This window comes from Diplotaxodon limnothrissa, linkage group LG20 (assembly GCF_057381915.1).
Source record: "Diplotaxodon limnothrissa isolate DT_005_m linkage group LG20, D_limnothrissa_male_GT1.1, whole genome shotgun sequence".
Lineage (NCBI taxonomy): Eukaryota > Metazoa > Chordata > Actinopteri > Cichliformes > Cichlidae > Diplotaxodon > Diplotaxodon limnothrissa.
The window spans coordinates 22,727,036-22,749,266 of record NC_140615.1 but is presented as its reverse complement, the minus strand read 5'-3'; the positions used below and the strand labels follow the sequence as shown (position 1 = coordinate 22,749,266).

Below are 22,231 nucleotides of genomic sequence, written 5' to 3'. Positions count from 1 at the left end.
GTCAAAAGATGTGGGCCACGATACAGTGTATTCATTACTTTCTGTCAAGTAAATGATGGAAATAACAAACGCTTCTTTAAACTATAAGTGCAGCATTTAATCATGACTCTCGACAAAACAACAGGCTTAAACAAACACAAGGGAATTCATCAATAAATCTTCCTCGACCAGAATTGATGCCACAATCTGTGCGAGATAGTAAACAATGGAAGGCCCGAAGCTCTATTTGGTTTTCAGCATTATTAGAGGTGGGAGGAAATTAAAGACTGCAGATCAATATCAATATTTGTTTTATATTACTCAGGTGTCCTTTGATTGCCTGCATGAGTGAGCGACTTGGAGTCTGATTTTGGTGTCTCTATCCGATAACTACTACGGTCTATTAGGCGGATCACTTATACTTAAAATGAAGAGGTTCTCGTACTTGTCCAAGTGCTTTTCAGTAATCACTTCTGTTAGAGGGCAGCCTATTATCATCAGATCTCAATGTGGGAAAAGGGTTATTGTAAAGAAAAATCTTCAGTGTTAATTGTAATTGCAAGTCAGTTTAAGATGCCATAATAGTCTAGTGTCCTACACAAGCATATGCATATATCTACCTAAATATATGGAGAGAGAATTATCCAAACAAAAGTGTTGCACTTTAATTGAGGAAAACCTCCTTGACCTCACTTCCAAACTCCTTAATAGATAGAGTCATTTTCCTTGTGGCAAGGAAGGGATGTGGGGGTCGGTTAACTATCCCCCTAAGATGGACCTTTGGTAAGAGAGAGAGAAGCAGTAAGTCAATGGGAAACTGAGATGATTTAAGAGGCTTTCACTGTTAACAGAAGAGCAAGGATTGGTTTCTATTGCACCCTCCTCTTTTCATGGCCTGGTCTAGTGGACAGGCTGGTGCTACACGCTGAACAGAGCCAAGACTTGCCTATTAATAGACTATTGAGTGCTATTGATCCTTGGCTCGTGTGACACACAAGATACAATGAGCCATAGATCCCAGTAAAGAGCCGTGCCTTTCTTTTCACTTTACCACAATTGCATATGATTATAGGAGTCTGAAGATCAGTCAGAGAGGCCTATCTCTCTGTAACGACGACCAGAAGTGTGATGGTACCCTTGCTAAAAGCCGACTGCAATTTGGAAACTTTTGTCACAAATACAAAAGCTCTTGAACAAAATGGCCACAATCGAGACCCGGCTTTGCCTAGAGTGAATGCTGCCTCTCCATAATTTAATGGATATTTTGTGTGTGTGTGTGTGTGTTTTGGGGTTGTTGTTTTTTTTGTATAAACCACTCAAACATGGGATATGTTTCACAAAGTGAAGATGCTTTCTCTTTGCATTCAAGGTGAGAACAACTCCAAAAAGCTGCTATACAATTACGGATAAATTAGAGGGATAATGATGAGGGGGAATGGTGGTTATATCAATAACCCCTCTAATGGTCAATTCCAGAATGCTGTCTGCTGTGTGCTAGATTTAGTGTAATGGATAAGGTGCCTGTTTAGCAGAGGCTTACTTGTCGCCAAACGAGGGAACAAACCTCAAATAGCCAAATTAAAAACTGAATAATAGATGAGCGATGCCAGGATGAGAGAGAGAAGAGGAGACAGCTGTAATTTCTACTCCTGGAAAAAAGAGAAGCCTTGGCATGCAATTGTTGATAATTTATAAGGGCACCGAAGAGAAATAGAGACAACAGGAGATATACAAAGTGATGTAAGAATCACCTTTACTGAAAGGCACTTAACAGTTGTTATAACACGTGGAAACACTGGAAAATCTTCCAAACATTGTAAATACTGTTTTGATTAACATTGATTGCCACTTTGTGTGAAAGACGGCCTTTTTTCGTGGGTTTTATCATTTTTTGCAGGAGCAGCAGTCTTGAATTGATGCAAACTTTTATTCTTTGTTGAAAAAACAAGGAGCGAGTTTGTTTTGGCAAAGATTTGTGCCAAATTGTTGAGTGAATGATTAACAAAAATGTGCAAATTGTTTGCTGTTCACAGGGTATCATTTTCAATCTGCATATGAAAGGCAAGAGCCTTTGAGTGCAAGAACTGTTCAATACTCTCATTCGCTTCCCAGAACACTGTGCCTGAGTGAAATTTTGACCTCTGTTCAAAGGCACTCCCAGTACCTGTGGAGTGGGCTGAAAATGCAAGAGGGATGCCACAAATTGTACCAACTATGAGTAATGCATACAAAAAATTGTTTCCAGTATAAGAAAATGTTGCACCTAGTACAAGTAGTATACAGTAGCATTAAAAAAGAAGGGATTGTGCACTGCTACATAGTTGCCATCAAGACCTTTAATATCAGGAACTGGATTTATGTAACTCATGTTCCAGGTGTGTTTCACCTTGCTGGTTTTCCAATAGTCACGATTTTTTCTGTGCACCTGCAAGGAGGAAGAAAGCAGGATTTCCCTGCTTGCCGACTGGTGATGCAAGCTGATATGAGTGGGGGCTTTGTGATCACAGAATAGCCTCTGTGGTGAAGAGGTGAAACTATTACTGCACCATTGAGTGCAGGTCATTTGCCACCGCCACCTGGCCCTCTGATCACTCCTTGGAAAGGGCTATTCATATTTTTCCGTGACATGTGACTGCTCAGAGACCCTGGAGGGCAAAACGCTGTTCCAATAGGCCGGCTGGCCAACACTGGACACTCCAAAGAACAGACACAGGCCTGTCAATTTTCCATCTGTTTGAGGCTGGGAATACTTAGATCATCTTTCAAGAAAAGAAAAGAAAAGAAAAGCTGGAAGTTCTGGGCAGTTGTGATCCACATACAGCCCTACGTATAATATTCCAATCACTAAAAATAGCATTCCTGCTACAGATCCCCTTAAGGCACCTACAGGACTGTAAGATTTTAGCAATCATAAGTTTATTGCAACCCACACTGGATCTAATAAACTTGTCTACAATATCAAGTTTGATATACATTGCACAATGACAAAACCTTATAAATCACTGGCTAGAACACATGGCTTCAATTCCACCGCTATGTGTTTCAGTGCTGGGTCCCACTGGAGCGGTCATAATAACAGCTGAAGGATGCGTTCAAACAAACAAGACGTCTGCTGCCACAACTAGATTTTCTCCTTTGTTGAAATCTCAAATATTTATTTTGCATACTTTATCTCCATCTTTGCATTTGTCTGTGGGTTTTGATCACTGTGTCATTTCATGCATTTGTTAATAGACTTAGGACAGTCCAGTAGTCATATACTGAAATTGTGATTCCAATATTATTTGGTCTTTATATATTAATCATTGTTTATATTCTATGGCCAAAAATCACGCAATATATACATGTAGGAAAGATGAAGTCGAAATTGTTGTTTTTTCATTAACAAGGCCATTAAATTTGCCACAAAACTTTTGCTGCTCACTGTTGTGTAACAATTTGCAGTGATATTTTCCTTTAAAATGAAGCCAGTGTGGTAGTCCTAAAAAAACCAAAATTTGTTAAGTGACAACTTAAGCCTGGATCCAAAGGAGTCATTCCCTGTAGACTCCCATGTTAAAATGACTAGTTTTACATCAGAAATAATGAAGTTCATAGCCTAATACAAACACACAGTCCTAAGATTCAGGGCTTCAGAACAAACCAATGGGGGATGTCAAGCTGACTACATCAGTCTTTTCTGTACAGTGTATGGTGGAAATGTGTGAAATGCTCTGGAGAAGGAACAGTCAGTACAGTTTTGCGCTGCATTTGTCTTGCAGGGTTTACAGATATGTGTTTGCATTCACTTTAGCTGTGAACAATACAAGTAAAAATAACCACTGCCACAACTAGAAATAACTTGTGAGCACTGGAAAAAGCTGACTGGCCATTCATTTAAAGATGTGATGTGATGAAAACAATAAATACAAGATGGACTAGTCACATCCCCTGATTCTCAGATTTTTCAGAAAATATTTTGTAAAATTAAACGTTAAAATAATTTTAAAAAACCTTCTCATGTCGGTGATTATCCTCAAAACTCTGAATATTTTCCAAGTCAAATCCTTGTCATATATTCAGACTTTTTTTAAAAGTAGGAGGTCATGTTTTACAACAGGAATTTAAGGTTTCTATCCCAGACCTAGACCTTCTGTTTGAGAGCCCTGCCTTCATGTAACTTCCCCTCTCAAGTTAGAGGAAGTATTTCAGATTCTATGTGCTGATGGTAGAAAGCTGGCTACCGCTACAAAGGAGTATAAAATCCGAAATACCTTCAACTGATGATTGGATTCGTGAGTTTTGACACTGCACAGTGAAGCACCATGTTTTTTTTTAAGGGAAACGTCAAACTTGCACTCGCCTGTACAAATATTCCATAACTCTTTCACAAGTTGCACGTTGTAAACCACAGAACAAAGAAAGGAGTGTGTAATGTATGATTCAAGGATGGTAATGTTGTTTTCAGACCCATGTAAAATTTATTTGAATTGGTTTATATAGTACATCGATCCATGTTCTTGTTTTTATACTTTTATGTTCTGTACATGTTTACATCGTGTCATGTTTAAATGGGACGCTATCTCATCAAAGTTTCAGTGCTGTTTGAAGAGCTTGAGAGGAAAGGTTTGTAATGGAGAGGCACTGAGATGGGATCTCAGCAGCATGTTGGTGAAGAAGGCCTGCTGGCTTGCCAGCTCATACACACAGATGGACGGTGTGTCAAGGGAATCTCACACACACTGATCAGAGGCTCCCCTCCCGTCCCGCAATGGGAGGAAATGGGACTGAACGAGAGGAGGAAGAGCGAGAAAAGGAGTTAATCACCGCACTAATGCTGCACTTCATCATCGTTTCCTGAGCCCGCCTGCTCACCCTCACTGCCAGCGCTTGACTGTCTACACAGCGCCCCCTGGTTTTACTTTTAACTATGGCAGTGTTTAATCCCTCAGTTTGCTCATCACTTAGAGTGAGTGGAGCTCAAGTAGGATAGCATGTTTATGGAAGAGACACGCAAATCAGAATCAGAATCAGAATCAGAATACTTTATTGATCCCTGGGGGAAATTATTTTTTGTTACAGTGCTCCATTTTAAACCACCAAAGCACCAAATGAAAGTTGTTGATCCTTGAAGGTGATTCAAGTGGATGCCGATAGGGAGAGGATTTGGACAGACCTTGGCTGTTGTGCATCTGATATTTATGCAGGGCAGAATACTTTTCGTGCTTTTCCATGCATGCATTTGACACTGGTCCTTTGAGAAAGAATATTTATTTTTGAAAAGGCCCACATGTGGTGTGCTGACCCTGTGCTATGCATGAGCCTGCGTGACAAGTATGTGTGCACAAGTACAGACATATATTTTTAGAAGTGCACTTGTCTTAGTGTGTGTTTAAGTGCATGTAATATGCATGCTGTGCCCAGAGATGAATCTGAGGCCGACAGTGAAGGTGAGTAAGTTTAAGCAGGCTGCTCCTTTGGGTTTTTGTTCCATTGACAGTTACAAACAGGATCTTAGGAAGTGCTGCTGCGCATGCCCGACTACAGGGTTGGCCACTAAAACATACGGCCAAGTGCAACGTGCATAACTCATAGTCTTGCTGCCACATCCGTCCCACTGCCCCAGCAGGCACTCTCAGACTATATCAACCACCACAGCCTCTTAAACCCATTTAAGTCTGCTGGATAAAACACTGTAAGTCGCCATTCATGCCCAAGGTAATGCACAAATCCTGTCTTTGTCTTTGACAAATGCAACTACTTACATATACCTCAGTTGAGATCTTTACGAAATTCGTGTGCTGTATAGCTAACGCTACCAATCTGTCTTTTATTTTGCTTTAAAAGCCAAAATGTTTGCTGTTATTTTCACAGTTTGTGATAAAATAGCCTCCAAAGAAAAACAACTGTCATAATCCTCTATTACTTTCAGTTATTCCAAAACAAAGTTTCGTCTTATGTTTACTTGGCTTTTCGGCACATCAGCTTACCTGACTGGTTCTAATCTACTACATTGCATATGTGCAGAAGGGTAACAGTCTGCTTTTCTAAATTTTAAAGCTAACATGCCATACAAGTGACAGTATAAAGGAACAAAGACTGTCTTTTAAGATCTGTCCATACAGTAGGCGTTAGCACGGCTGCAGCGTGGTATGTTGTGACGGCGTTGTGTGTGTGTGTGTGTGTGTGTGTGACTGTGAGTGATAGAGTGACAGCCACATGACAGGACTGAGCTGTGATCACAGCTCTGTTGAGGAGACACCGTTGGCAGTGCTTGGCTGGATGCCTGTCAGTTTGTCTATCTGTCTGCTTTCTGGTCATACCGTAGGTACACATACACAATGACACACTTTAACATACCTGGATTTAGGCTTAATGGGCTCCTGTCTTTCATACCCACATTTCCACACAAACACAGTCAACAGACTCGTGGTGAAGATGCCACGGTGCAATGATTTCAGCTGTGGTTCCACATCACCTCCTGCTGATGGTGGTAATTAATTGATGAATGAGGTCAGATCGGAGATATCCAGGCACATCTCTATTCGGTTACAACCCCATCTCATCCCTGAGCTCACCTCTCTGCCACCCCCAAGTTGTTTTCTTAATGCGCAGTGCACCACATTCCCTCTGTGCTCATCTGCATAAGACCTTGGGATGAATGTTAACGATGTTTAATTAGACAAGACGTGGGATGGATGAGTGGATGGAGGCAGTGAGGCCAGGGTGGTGCTGCCCCCCGTTGGGGGGAGAGAACACATAAAACTCGCATAGAAACCGGTAAGCATGTACACACACGTGCACTTGATGAACAATAAATGACCATTAAAAGGCCAAAAGCTACAGCTGAACATGACCTTACATGCGATTGGTGCATTCTAAGTTGTGCTACGAGCTCCCCATTCCATATTTCACTAACATCAAGGACATAGACCCCTCGTTGTTTAATGCAATATAAATGAAGCATTTCTAAATGCAGTATATTTCGAGGATATTATGTCGTGGGTAGTAACTGCCATTTATAGTAAATCTAATTAACCAAACTTTTATTTCTCACAGGGTTTCTGTTTGGAGTCAACTCTTTACTTGTAAAATGAATTAGCCCAACATTCAGTATTTCTGGAAATTTCTTCCTGAATTCCCTGACTCTGTTTAGAGACTTTCTAAAGTAATGTATAATTACTTAAACAGAGGGTTAATTGATAGAGTAGTGATACCATACAAAATGTTATTAGCTTTACCTTTTTGGGACTAATTAAACTCCAGCTTATTAAAATTTCTGGTCCACAATTGCTTGACTGAACATTGGGATCAATGCTAGGTGAGAGCACTGCGATCCATGCCTGAGGCCAGGAGGCTGGCTTCTCATGCTTATCTAAGACACTGAGAAAACGTTCCTGTCCCAGCTCGCTCTGTATAAACATTTCCACTACACTGATCTGTGAAAGAACATCAGGAAGCAGCTTACTGTAGGGTAATCCAGTAAATGATCGGCGTGTCATTTCGACTGTACAGCCATTGCCGAGATAAGGGGATGCAGATGTTTTCTCGCTAGCTGTTCCCCGATGAGGTGTCATTATCCAAGCTTGGTCTCAGACCTGCTGTTTTCAGCCCATCTCCTCAACTGGGTGACTGACTGTGGACTGGATGCAAAGGCACACTCACACGTGCACTTTGTGTCTATTGCTCTCTGCTGTCTCCTCCAGGCTTGTGCTTATCTTGTGGTCACGGCCAGACAGAGACACCTGCGAATGCTGTGGATTAGCATGCTGCCTGGGGTAAAGCATTTAATGTGTGCCCCAAGGATCTTGGGCTGAAGGCAGGCTGACTTGTGAGGCTGACGCAAACTCAACGGAGGCATCTTAGGGTCTAGGCTAGGATCGATGACTTCTCAAAGCTGCGACATAAAGCATTTGATGAAACGGCCATTTGAGAGACATGAGTAAACACGCTTTGATTACAACAGAGAAAAGGGGAAATTGTGTTTGTTCTCTTAAAAGTCGGGCTTAAACAACAACAAGACTGCTTGTTCTCCTTTGTGTTGGAGATGCCATGTTAAATCTCCACTCTTAATTAATTTGGAGAGCGCAGAGAGGGAGCGTTTGTCACCCCTGCTCTTGCCTGTTAGTGCTATTTGTCTCTGGGTGACCTTTGATTTCACACTGCATTGGTTTTCTCCTGTTATGGACAAGATGCGGTTTTTGCTGACAACAGAGGAAACCTTATCTTTTAAATAAGTAATTCCTCAACTGCTCAGTGAGTCCACCAGCAGCAAAATATTGGGATTGCGGAAAAGGCGAGCACAGAAGCTCACTGGGGAAAAGATCTCCTCTCTGTGTATGCTGTATATATACCTTTGCCTTAGTCATTAAAAATTCCACAACAACAAAGTGTTTGCAAAAGGCTTTCTACACAATAGTATATAGGTTTCTGTGTGAGAGTGTATGAACAGCCTTTGGCTTGGCATCTGCTCTGTATGCGAGAGGGGCAGGTTTATCGTTGTATTGTTGAGGGGTTTAGGCAGTGACACAATAGCCCCAGCCAGGCCTTCTTGGCACCAGCTGTGGCCCAAAGCTTTAGGCTTTTGGGAAGAGAACATTGATTGGGGTGATGGTTGGAGTGACTGAGAGGTGGGACGGATGAGGGAATTGCAAGGGGATGGATGTGTTGGCACTTGGCTCTTTGGGTTCTGGCTGGGTGCTGGAGCAGTCTCCAGTAACATTGATGCATGGCCATGAATTATATTATGCCTTGGCAGCTGCTTACTCCCAGATTCATCTCAGCAGTCATTGGGTTATTTATTTATTTGTTTCCACAATTTGTCAAAGAATTCCCATGCAAGAGAAAAAAACTACCTAACAAGATTTAAAAACGAGGCAGATTTAGAGTATTTAATGAATAGGTACTTTTTCAGATACACACATTATGACAGTAATGTAAGTTTAGGCGTGGTACCAAAATTCTGAAAGAATACCTAGTTTCTAACTTGATGCCATAGATTTTTTAAAAAGTGCAGCGACGTACATGACAGTTTTCTCAGAACCTCTCATGAACATCTGCTTGGAAACCTGCCTGGATAACACCTCATTCAGTAGCTGCCTGCACACTGTTTGAGATAGAAGTGATGCTTTCGGCCCTTTGTGTGACTCTGACATGGCTGTTCGGACACCTTTGTTCTGTGAGGAGAGGCCCATTCACAGTGTGCCCAGGGAACAAATTGAATCTGGTTGACAATTAATAGCCAAGCGGCATGTTTAATTAAGAGCATGTAGCCAGCAAGAGACATGAGGGAGATAAACAGAGGAGAGCTGCACAGAGCCAGACTGGGCTCACAAAGGAGCAGGCCATTGGAGCGGCTGGTTGATCGATTCCCTACCGTCTGCGAAGGCAGCCTTCACAAAGAGCATTCTGTGCCTCCCTTCTCAACGGGCTGAACTTTTAGAGGGGAGAGATGTGAGACTGATAATGCACACGAGGCAGATGGGAGTATGCAGATAGAGGCGAAAAAGTTGAGGAAAAGTTTGCTTGGTGAAAACATCTACAAGTGAAAATCTATACAACTGCACAGACCCACTTCAGCATTTGATAGCTTCACTTTGGGTAAAATCACCTTGAACATGATTATTACTGGTGTTGAGTAGTCTCTGGCTGTGTCTCATGTGGATGGATAGTGTTACATACATGTCTGGCGCTGGAGTCTGCTGTTAGGAGACGAAACATTCATGCCAGCAAGCTGGTTTGACTTCAGGCATCTGTGACCTTCACAGTCCTACATTCCCGTTATTGTAACGTGAACACAAAGCGGCAGAGAGCCAGGAGAGAGAGAGTGGGGGAGAGAGAGGGGAAGAACACTTGACAGCTTGTCTGATAGGCCAAACAATACCGGCTATGGCCAGGCGATGCTTTGGACAGATAGCTACACACACGCGCGCGCACTCGCACCCACTTCAATTAAAGGGAGCCCTCCTCTAGAACTAACAATCACATCATTGTCAGTGAGATGTCAGGAGCTGAGAGGAGATAAAATGATAGCAGTTCACGTGAGGATTTGACTGGTGCTATATGTGCACTTGCCTTTGCATTCGGTGTTCTTATACGTGTTTTTTTCGCCTGGATGTGTGCGTGCTGAGAAGCGAACAGAGAGATGACAAGAACAGAAAAGGAAGTTGCAGGAATGTAACTGCTTCGTGAAAGAATTAAATGTGTGTATGTGCTTGCGTGCCGTGCCGACGGTGTACACCAAGTAGCAAAAGAAGATAAAGGCATGGGTCTGACAGACAAAGGGTGATCCTTCCATGCTGATTAGTAGTTGGGTGGGGGGAGTTTCTTCTGGCTAATTGGCCTGAGCTGGAGATCTGACCGTTCGCCTTGGTAAAATTTCCAAACTGTCTTGTCTTCGTGTCTTTTCTCATTGTCTCAAAAGCAGAACATGTCACTTTCCGTGGACGGACGTGACAATTGGGCTCAGTCTTGTAGTCTTTTTCTTTTCAAAGCATTCACAGCAGTCAGATTAAACACATCACATTTTGCCCTTTTACAACATCTTTTGCTTCATTCTCTCCTCCATCTCTTTCTCCTTCTTGTCCTTCACCTCTTCTCTTCCTGCTTGTAACATCGTGAGCAAGCTTGACTTTATTGTCACATGTTGTCCTCGTATCAGAACGTTCTGCATTCAGTCCATTTCACTATGTAGTTGAACAAAGATTTTTACTTTTAACAAAGCTTCTCAGCACAGCAAACGGCTACTTTAAACAAATGTGCACCACACGCTCAAAGGCAAACATGGAAGATGCTGCCAAAGGAAAACTGCAGTTCTGGAGGAAGACCTGTAGGTGGTTCTGGGAGGCATCAAGGATTGAAAGTTAAAATTGGTTTCATGCAAGGGTGCACCAGTCATTTGGCTGCACTGAATAGTAGAATTCAGAGGATAATGTGGGCATTAATTGATTTTGGAGCTGAAATAAATAGGCTCTCAGGATCACATGAGACAGAATTCTGCTCATTTGTGCCTTTGAGGAAGACGTGAGAATCTCTCAGCCGCTTTCTGCTCGTCTTTCTGGTCCTACAGTTACCCTAAAATGAAAGCTGACATCATTTGATTGATATGAAGTAAATGGGAACCTTCTAGATTCCTCTCTCACTTCTTTTATGCATGATTCCATTGCTTCTTGACTTTTGTAGGGGAGGGGGGGGGAATAATTTATGATATTTAAGGATATAATGCTCAGATTCTTACAATGTTTCCACCGGGAGAACTCACACCTCAATTATATTTAGATGACATTTAATGCCCTCTCGGTGGATTTTCACTAGAATATCTTTCTCTCCCAAAGCATAGAAATGCAACAAATGTAACATTTATGTCTGCTCGCGATCAAATCGTGAAATTATATTAGAAATCACACAGACCTGCTGGCTGTTGGCTCACACGGCACTTCCAATATCTGCTGTCTACTAAAGCTGGAGCATCTGTCAAATGGGGGGGAACAAGAATAAGAAAGAGAGAAGACACAGAGAGAACCCTCTTGTCTAGTAAGTTTGACTGCTCCTGCAGTTTTTTTGTTGTTTTTTTTACTTTTGTTGGCAAGAAGTTGGGTTTTGAGGAGGAGGATAAAAGTTCGCCAACAGAATGGGGTAACAGCCTGGAGTCTCTGCAGTGGGGCTGGGGTAAGGTCAGCATCACGGAGACTACGCCACTCTCCGTTCTCCTTGGTTGGGCTGTCAGCGGGAGGGAACAGACATCCTGCTGCATAGCTGATGAAGAGGACATGCAGCGCGGACGCCAGAGGTCAGACAGCCATGGGGTGTCAGGAAGTGAACCTGGCCACTTCCCGCCGCGCCCTGAAGCGAACCACCACAATGCATCTGCGTTTTTGCCCTGTTTACCAAGGTAGCGCTCCACATTTCCACCAAGCCTCAAACATATCTTAGAGTCTTGCCAGAAGTTAGAGCCTGCAGGGAAAGAGGGGGAGCAATAGATAAAAGAAGAAAGAGGTATAATAGAATTATTACACAAGACACATCTCTCAAGGGTACAGCAGTAGGTGGTCCCATATGGGCTTTACATCAGCAGACACACACATCCATAGCAACAGCCACTGGGTCACAACGCACACAAATTGTGGCTGGCAAAGATGGATGTATTTCATCTCAGTCAACTTTATGTCCAGTTCACTTTTTGTCAGACACCACATGCTGCAAATCCATTCCCATGCCAGCTATTTTTTTTTACTCTTCTAGGTTTGTCTTGTGCTTAGCTGTACACCAGTGTCTCTGCTTTCCTCCTTCATTTGTCTTTTGTGGTGATGTAGCCTCCTGTGGGAGGCGGTGGCTGACCATTGTAGTCCTTCAAGGCCAAATAATTACATCCTCTCAATGAACATCCAAGACAGCAGCTCTAGCACCAAAGCCAAAACAATCCTGCCTTCTGCCAGCTCCTTCTTGGTCCTGGTCTTCTTCTTTCTGTTACACTTTCCCTTCATCTTATAGCTGCTCGGATGCACAGTATTGAGAATAGCTGCTTGACTGTGGAATGAATATAATCATAATTGTTTGGGTTGATATAAAGATCATTTATCACAATCACTCATCAACTTTAAAATCATAATATATCTGTTAAATTAAAAGTTTTTTATGGGTTCATTCCCTTCAGCTCTAATAACAGTCAGCTGCAGAGGTAAACAATGAGAGGCCCAGGTGGCAACTGACTTGCGGGCATCAGAAGACTTGGAGTGAAGCCACTGAGGGAGACTTATAGGGCTGAGCCTCCTCTGGTTCGACTGGCAATACCTTGTTACGACTTTTACTTCCTTCTTATTGATCTTGAACAGCTTGTCTAATAGATGCAGGTTAAATAAAGGTTCTCTACCTACCTTGGTTGGAGGTGCATTAAACGATTAAAATTGGGACTTTTAGGGATAGCACGTGACTAAAATGTAGTAATATTAAAGAATCCTTATTTTTTGTCTTGTCAAAGTCTTTCATAGTGCCTCAAATAACGTAGTGAACTGAGCTAGTTAGTATATTTATATTTAGGTAGTATAGCTTTTTTCTTTGCTTTCTTTGAATTCTGGTTAAGTGTTGCTGGTTCTGTGTTTACTGTAATTGCCTTTTGCAAAATTACTCCTTACTTCTGAAAACTTTTGTGGTACCGATCAGCCTTGATTGCAAACACCTGTTCGGTCTTTGCAATATACAGATACTGACATATTAAAGGAAAAGGGAAACATTAAGCCACCTCATCACCTTACATACACACACACACACATTTCCCCTGAGGAAAGACTCGTCTTTCTCCGCTGTTGTCACTTATGCTCAGTCTTGTTCTTGTGCATAACTACAATATAGTGTACAAAAGTGATATAGTAAACAAAAAAAGAGAGTGCTGGCAGAGCAGCTGCTGTAGGTAACATTGATTGTGGGAGCAGGGAGGCGTTGAGGAGTGAGTCTCCCCAGGAGAATGCCTCCTATTTCAGAACAGTCTTATGACCAGCATGCCGAGCAGAAATGTGAAGAGAGGCATTGACCAACTACTGGAAAACATCTAAGCTATCCAGGATCAATGTCAAATTGATTCCAGAACTATGTATAATGTAGGCCAGTGGACAGCTTGTCTCGCTCTTTCCACCTCCTGTATGGCTGCGCTTCAGGAGCTGAGATGGTACATAGCAAGCTAGATGGACAAACAGAACAAAATCGCCTGAGGTGTGTTTTAAACACATTGCAAGCCCTTTTGTGGTAAAGGTGTTCATGTGTGCTAAGCAGCTATTCCTCACAGAAATGTGTTGTGCCATGGTCATGCACCTTTTGCCTTAAATCAGTCCGTTACATCAGTTGCCAAAGTTTCAGGATAGTTTGAGGTTGTGGGTACAGCCACTGCAGAACAACTAATTTGCTCGTCACAGTGGATTAACAGAGTGGACACAGTGTGACTTCCACCCTTCCCTTTCAGAAGGGAAGCCCCATGCAGGTTCTAATGAGCAGTATGCTGGAGAGGGGATTTTTTAAACCTAACACAGTACTCATAGGACAGCCTCACCCCTCTTCAACAGATGCCAAGTGCAGCTGTCAACAGCGTCATACCCTATTGTTGTTTTTGCTTTCTGAACTCTCTCATCTCGCTCTCTCGTACTGACCATTTGTCTTGATAGCAGATCAACTGCATCCTATTATGAGACATGCTCAGAAAATCTTAAAGGCAGCTGGAGGTTAAAGTTGGCTCAGATGGATTCACTCTACCTTACCACTTTTCCTCTCTTAAAAGAGAAATGTGGCTGTATGAGATTACATGGATACAGCGTGTAATACGTTATTGTCAGTGCATTAAGAATTCATGAATTATAAATTTAAAAAAACAAACTCAAAATGATTCAGCTAAGGTACGTTTGCTTGCAGAATTGAACCAAATCACACTTATTAAATCACCGATATACCTTTAATGCATTTAAACTTCAAACTTTTTACTCTGTCCTTTTTAGTCAGTTTCTACTATCTACATTTTCAGTAACTCTACTAGCCGCTTTCTCTTTTCTGTTATCTAGTGCTCATCTCTGTCTGTCTGTAACTAATTGCATTTTTTAAATTTATTTTCATTTTTTTGGGTCTAAACTTGTGATAGCTGGTACTTTGGCAAACTCCTTCCACCCTCCCCAAACACCAGCCAGTGCATTTGTGCCTGGACAGGTTGGTTTCCTGGGCTGCCCTGGAGGAAATATCAGATGACCTGGCACTCCACAGTAAAACCCAGGTCATCAGGGAGGGCTCCTCTAACCATATCCCTCCCATGGCCCCCCCTTTCATTCACTTCCTGCTTTCAAGTGTAGGGCAAGGTCAAAGCTTTGAGGATGCATTCCCCAGACTTCACCATGAGGCAGGCTGGAGGCGCTGTGCTCTGCTCTCTAACCAGACTTTTCTCCGTCTATTCTTTCACATCCTCTTGCTCTCACATATTCATTTCATTGGCTCGGGCTTTTACTGCAATCAATACTGTTGCTTAAGTTAGTTTTTCTAATACAGCTATTCATTAAGTGCATTTTCATTAGTGTCAGTAGAGAACCAATGTAACTGGAATAATGGATAAACATATGCTGTAATTGTTGAATCCTATTTTTGGGGTGATGAAGTCTGGTTTTAAATAACAGAGCTCACCCAAAAGAAAAATAAGTCATTACTCTGTTTTTACATAATGCCTAGTAAATTGTGGGTTTTAAAAACTAAGACTCAATTCTCAGACAATGATGTAACTAAGGGTATTTTAATGCAGGAGTTGCACAGAATAAAATGCACTTAGAGTTTTGTCCTCCCAGCTTTGTATTGTTCCCAGCCCTCAATTTTTCTCTCGGCACAAATGCTCTGTGGATGCGGAAACAAGAGCGAAGCATTATGAATGGTGTTTAGAGACAGGTGTCTGATCTGTCCTGAGATAATGCCAAAAGACTCCTATCTCCCCTTCTAATGGAACAGCGACAGTTGTTTCAAGTAATCAGGCCTGTCATCCAAATGTTGAAGCGCTGGTCCTCTCAACACCTCTCTTTTCTTTCCATAAATCAAAGTTGGTGGCAATGCAGGAAATCAGAGGATACAGCAAAAACAATCTGGCAACGAGTTCTTCCAGAATAGGGAATCCTCTCTGAATATCTCCATCAAACACAGGGGTCATCTTTGTCTGACTTTTGTGGAAATAAGAAAGGGCAAGGGTGAAATCCATCTAATCAGCTCTACAAACAGTTCCCATAAGATTATCACTGCATCTAATTTTAACATCATATTCAAATAAGGGATGAGCCAAATAGTGAATACTTTTTTTCTGAGAGTTTACTGCTCCCGCTCCCCTTTCTTGGTCCAAAGAAGTGAAATGGGATGAATATGTTAGTGTCATCTCCAATTTCAAATAGGTAGACATTTCAAAAGATGATTCTCTCTGGAGAAAATGTTATACCTCTAGAGTGAAAAATATCATTTGAAAAGCAAGACAGTAAAAGCCAGTCATCTCAAAATGAAAATTTTCTCATGGTGGCTTTCCTTTTCACCTCAACGGTAATGGGAAAGAAAAAAAAGGACAGGGGGTGAGGTAGGAGAGGGTGGGTGGATGCTATAAGAAGAGAGAAATAAAGGGGAGACACACTGATGAGTACAGGAGTGACACCGCTTGAGGAGCATGTTAATAACGTGTCAGGCACAGACAGGTAACCAGTAATCAGGCCTTGTGACTGTAACAGGGTAGACAGAAACACACGCACACATAAACACCCTCCTCTCCATCTCCATCAGCCCTGAAACTGTTAGACTGCTCGGTCATGTTCTGGGGCAGCCCCCTCCGCTAACAGTGTGTCGCAGCTTTTACAGAGACAAAAGAAACAAATGAGATGGCTGGGTTACAACAAACAGCTCCGGGTTGTTCTTTCCCCTTGAAAATGAAAGACCCTCTTTTTTGCAAGTACAGTGTCAATTAGAGGTGGTTTTGCTCCTGCTCACTCTCCAGTTCTTAGCTTTTGCTGATTGGCATTTTTTTAGAAAAAAAGGTTGCCTTAATTCAGGATATGGCGAATACAGGAGTACAGTACAGTATATTTTAACGACACCAGGAGGTAAAACGACAGCAAAGATCATGTCAGTAGGGAGGGTGAGGCATAAACCTCATGCAAGTACAAACAACCTTGCACGAGGTGGATTCTGACCTAAGCGGGAGAGTGTGGATGGAGCTGTGTGTACAGAGAGCCTCTGAATATTTCCCTAGTGAGAGAGCGTAGGCCAGAGGCAGTAAGGTCAGCAGATAGAGTCCAGAGCCAATTGACAGCTGCTGGTTTGACTTTGATACACCATCAGTGCTCAGCACAGCGCTTGCCCATTTCCCCCTCCACCCCTCTTGCACTAACCCGCAAGTGTGTTTGCTCAACCTGAACGCATGCTAGCCTCTCATTATGCCGCCCATGCAAACTTTGTCTCCTTGCAGCTGTTTAATGGCTGCACGTCTGTTTTTGTTTGTTTCCTCACCATAAGATTATTGCACCTTTATGGCTGGTCGGGGGGTTGGAATAATCCCTGGCATCTGTTCAGAGAGGGAGGGGTGAGAAAGAGCCAGAGGAAGGGCCATGCTTCTTTCTTTCTTTCTTTCTTGTTTGTTTAAATTTTTCTAAATATGGGCCCATGTGGCCCTCTATTTCATCCTCTGTGACTGAGACTGGAGCTGTGGTTGGATTTTAAAGGCAAGAATGATGGAAAGGGCTTCGTGCTAACAGGCACAAAGGTCACTGAAGGAGCTTCTTGTTGCCGTTTATAACTCCCAGAATGAACACAAAATAACATCACAGGCACGTTAGTCCAGTTTAATGGATGCAGAACAGTAATGCCTTTTGATACCTGGTTAGTTTGTGTTTTTTCTTTGAATATTGTAATTGTTGTTGTTGGCTCAGCACACATTCTCTATGTGTTTTGGTGTCTATATAACAAGATTATTTGCTCATTAAATCAACAAGGTTGTTACTGTCTGCTCTTATACTTTCAATGCTGTTTTATTTTTCTGTTGCATAGCAAAAGTTGCCTGAGCTCCTTTAGAAAAGCCTCATCTCCTTTCTGTTATTTTATTAAGTCAAGATGCCATCTTGTCATGGCTTCTGTGCCTCCGGTCATTATGGCAGGAGAACAAGAACTTAATCAACAGGGCATTATCTCCCAGTGTGCACCTGGAGGCAACACTGCCAGTCATGCTACCATCGCTTTTTTGTTGGTAACCCTGACAGCCTGGAAACCCCTCACACCACACACCCTGCAGCATCCCCATGGGCTATCGCCAGTGTCTGTGCCAGGTCACACTTGTGACACGGCCTTGAAGGCCCAGTTGGTGCCTTCTTGCAGTGGTGCATATTTTAGAATTTTTATGAATTTGAAGAGAAAATGATGGAAGAAATGAAGAAATGGTCCTGGTTTATGTGCTTGCTTTATGCTGCCACACACTGGATGTGTCATATTTTTCCAGTTTGCACTTTTGAAACAGCTGCTGCTTTTGTTGACATTATTGCCCCGTGTGGGCAGGTGAAGTAACAGCATTTAGTCCCAAAGGAAGCTATTTTCAAACCCTATCCTCACAAACCAAAGAAGACAATATCTTAGAAACACATTTACTCTTAAAGGTTTGTTGACACTCCAACATGAGGTGAGACACGCATCCTTATAAACTGAAAAGACAGTGTTTTTGTGGAAGATGGCAGCAGCTCTGTCCTTGTGTCTAGCTCTCTCTAGTCTGACAAATGTTCTTGCTGAAGAGTGAATTACTGGCTGTCGCTGGTAATCATTAGGTTGTCTACCAGCATCCAAAGTGCTTTTTATTTCTGCCCATTAGTTTGGTGAGAAAATGGCCGGGTATGGTCCAGTGTGTTCTCCCTTACACTCAGACTGATGCAGTAGGCAGGGCAAGCATGGGAAACATGAAAGTGTTTGAAGTATCTCTATTTATGCCAGTGGCAGTTTGGGCTTTTTTTAAAAAAGCATGGTGTCTATAGCATCTCTGTACACAACTGACTCCAAAGGATCTACTGCCTTTTCTGAAGAAGCAATACACACACATGTCAATATTGTGAGACTGGCGTGTAATTATCATTCAAAGGTTAAAGAGTGGATTGATCCATAGAGAAGTGTCAAGGGCAGATCAAAGGGATTTGGGGGAGGATCGGACCAAAAATGTTAAAAGCTGCTCACTCTCAAACACAGAGACGTCAATCTTTCAGAAAGCACCTTGATGTCCTCTGAGGAGAACCTGATCAAAGCTTTTGTAACAAAGATAGTCTCAGAAGATGATCTGACCTCAGTTGCATTCCACTTCTGTCTTTCATTTTACTTTTAGCAGTCTGCATTTACCTGGCTGAACTCCCCAGCACTGCCCCGGTTTCCGTCTTTCCTGTGTTTGCACTGCTGGTTAAACTGTCTGAATATCAATGAAGCAGTCTCACCGATGTATAACAAACACAAGAGAACAGTGATTAAAGATGACACATCTAAGCCTCACTCACTTCCTTCTCCTCTCGTCTCTTTTTCACAGGAGATCGCAGCTTACTTGATAACATTTGAAAAGCATGAAGAATGGCTAACGACATCCCCTAAAACAAGGTAAGACCATTACACTCACTGCCCTCTTTAAAACATAGGGTTTTTAAGATTTATAGTCCTGCAAGTATTACACTCTGTGAGTCAAAATTTACATTTTTGTTTTTTCCTTTTTTTTTCTTTCCAAGGCAATTTCCCTTATGCGCGGCTCAAAATTACCTTCAAGTTTACTGTAGGATGTTTAATATTACAGGGTGCTGATGGCTGTTCAGAAAAGTTTACAGTTTGCAGATAAATTATAGAATATTAATAATGACTAATAACTGCCTTTTAGCACTCCAATTAACACAACATGCACTGCTGCAGCATCTGCTGTGAATGTTATGTTAATGTGCCTCTATCTGTCTGCACATTCGCCACTCCACTGTCTAGGTCAGATGTTACACCCCCATGTTGAACAAAATGCCAAGAGCTAGTGCTATATTTGAAATAGAATCGTTTTTCCAGCATGGGACCTAATTTATTTTATTAATATATGCAGATACATATAGTGCCAATTTGCATGTCCTCCTCAGTTTTTCAGCAAATTTCAGCAAAAGCAGTTTAATGTCAGAGAATGTGTCTGTGGCAGCACTGGCTGTGATGCCATTATTTAACATACATGGTATAATGACTATTAATATATGCAGCTGTGATAGCAACCTTTTACATTTAACAGCATTAGATACATTTCAGTTTGAGTGTATTTGGATAATCTTTTTCGTATTATACAGCTTTAGAGTTGGCATCTTTGGCCTCTGTTGGACTATCAAACAGAAGTGTCGCACTGTAAGACCACAAAATCTTTTCTTAGCTCCAGCATATACAGCCTATTTAAACATGATCCCTTTTGCTTAAGTTTACATGTTCATGCATTTAGAATAAGCTAATCAATGTTAAATCTTTCTTTATCTTCTTTTTTTCTTTGAGTTTGAATTGCTGTGTTGGCATTATTAGCAAACCTCATCCGTGCGTAAGTGGACTCTGGGCTTACTGGCACAGAACCGATTGCTCGCATACCCTCCTCTCTTCCACTGCCTCGGAGGGACATTGATAATAGTCCTGCATTAAAACACTACCAATTAAAATATGTTCTCCGGTTTAATTCTAGGCCAAAAGAGCATCAGGCACACCCTTTTTTTAAAATCAAGAATCCTTCCTTCTTCCCAAGCCACTTCTGTCTAATTTACCAAAATGAATTCAAAATCACACTTTTTTCTTTCGTGTGACCTGTGTAGTTGGCTTTACAGTCACCTTTATTTCCTCTTCAATGTATACGCATTCTTTTATCTTGCTCTAGTACCTTAAGTGACCTTAAGGAATAAAAAAGGGATCGTAATCAAAAAAAGGCCACGTTTTGGGGTCCTGGAGAGCTACAAATGTCACAGTACTGGCATCATAGTGCACAAGACAGGCTAAAAATGACTCTTGTGTGAGATGTGAGAGACTTGTGATCCAGTGACTTTCTATACAAATGGTCCTCAGTATAGTGATGGCCACAGTCTGTCACCACTTGCTGTATGTGATGCAGTGGTCTTAGTGTGCTCAGGGATTTCAGCCCCATGTCATCTCGTAGCACAGGTGCTGATATCTCAGATATGTCATCAGGGAGCAGTTCCTAGTGTACATCTACAGATCACCTGACAACACAATAACACATCTCATGTTTTAGAGTACCTGTCTTTTCAGCACAAGATGTGTGTGTTTACTCTGTATGTGTGTTTGCCAACAGGAGAGTCAGCGAGAAAGCTTGTGAAGTGTTTGTATTTTTCCAGATGTCAGTGGAAGAGTAGGGTGTAGTGATGGATGTCGGGGCCAGGAAAGGTTGGCGAGAGTCAAAGGATGAGGCGTATATGTGTGATTGATGGTAGCTGATTGATGGCTAGGCTCTACATGAAAATTTTCTGTTCAAGGTCACGGGTGAAAGGTCATGCTTGGAACACCTGTGCTTAAGTGATGCCTTATCATTTGTCATCACAAATCTTCAGGTGCGTTTCGGCGGGTGTATATGCATCTGATTGTGGGTGCACCGTGTGCATGCCTGTGTGTGGGTTGACCCCTGTGGGGAATAGGCTAAGTAGGCTAATTCTCCCCCAGCCAGGGCTTTTACTCCAGGTTAGTGGGGCATGATGGGAGGCAAAGATGAGCAGCAGGGTCATACACAGAGAAGCACAGCGCTACATGGCTGCACCGCATGCATGCAACAGCTCTGACACATGCAGGTCATAAAGATGGGAGTGGGCCACAGTCAGAGCTCAAGGAGCTGACACCAGCTGTTTAACCAAGGTGTCACGCGATGCTGTACATGCCTTGAATAGAGATGGCATCCTGTCAACACGAGGAAGATAAAACGAAGTGGACCTGTTTCATACATGCATAGACGTATCTCTGGGTTCATGCTGATGCGCATACAGTAACAGTACAGCCAGTGTTATCTTTTGCTTGGGTCTGTTTCTGTTTGTTTATCGTTTCAAAATCTGAAGCATGCCAGGGGAGAATGGTGGAATGCTGAGTGATTGATGTGCTTAGCTCTAGTAATACACATTCCCTTTCAGATAGGAAGTGCAACAGTGCTTAAAATCAATACCGGTGTTCTCCCACTGACTGCTTGAACAGCACTACAGCTAATTCAGGCCGCACCTGTCAGAGCTGGGGAAATCTTTCCCTACTCGGGCCTTACACTTTAATTTACACCCACAGCCTCGCTGGCTTCCATTTCCATTAAAGGGAGAGCCTGGCATTATGGCTTTAATGAAGGCCACGGCCAGGCTGTGATTTAAGATGGCCGTTACCCCGCACCTTCACTCCACAGGAGGGAACACACTTAAAGGGACAATTAGGATTTTCCTCTACTGCATCCTTCCGGAGAGCCATACTCATTCTTTCCTTTTGGCTTTTTAAAGATGTGACCATACTGCTTCAGTTGATGGGATCTGAAGGTGCCTGTGGGAGAAAGGTAGAAACAGAAGGAAGGGAAAAGAATTGCGGTTCCAAATCTAGACAATAACATTTGATGTGACCTCATCATGGGCATAACATTGCGCTCCTGTTGAGAACAGGCATTCATTATCCATCATAAATGACACAAATATCTCCTTAAGGGGTTGTTTAGAGGTGTTTGAATGCTGACAGATGGAGTAACTATTGACTAGATGGTGTCACAGATTGGTCAGCCCAAAGAGCTAATGGACACCTG

The 22,231-nt window shown here is 42.4% G+C and overlaps 1 protein-coding gene across 2 annotated transcripts in view; it reads left to right on the top strand.

Moving 5' to 3' along the window:
* camta1a (calmodulin binding transcription activator 1a) overlaps positions 1-22,231 on the top strand; it is a 278,666-nt gene that overhangs the window by 102,924 nt on the left and 153,511 nt on the right. For both annotated transcript variants that reach the window (XM_085344132.1, XM_085344133.1), the window contains exon 4: positions 18,992-19,059. In XM_085344132.1, coding sequence (XP_085200258.1) covers positions 18,992-19,059 — 68 coding nt within the window. The remainder of the gene's footprint in view (positions 1-18,991; positions 19,060-22,231) is intronic.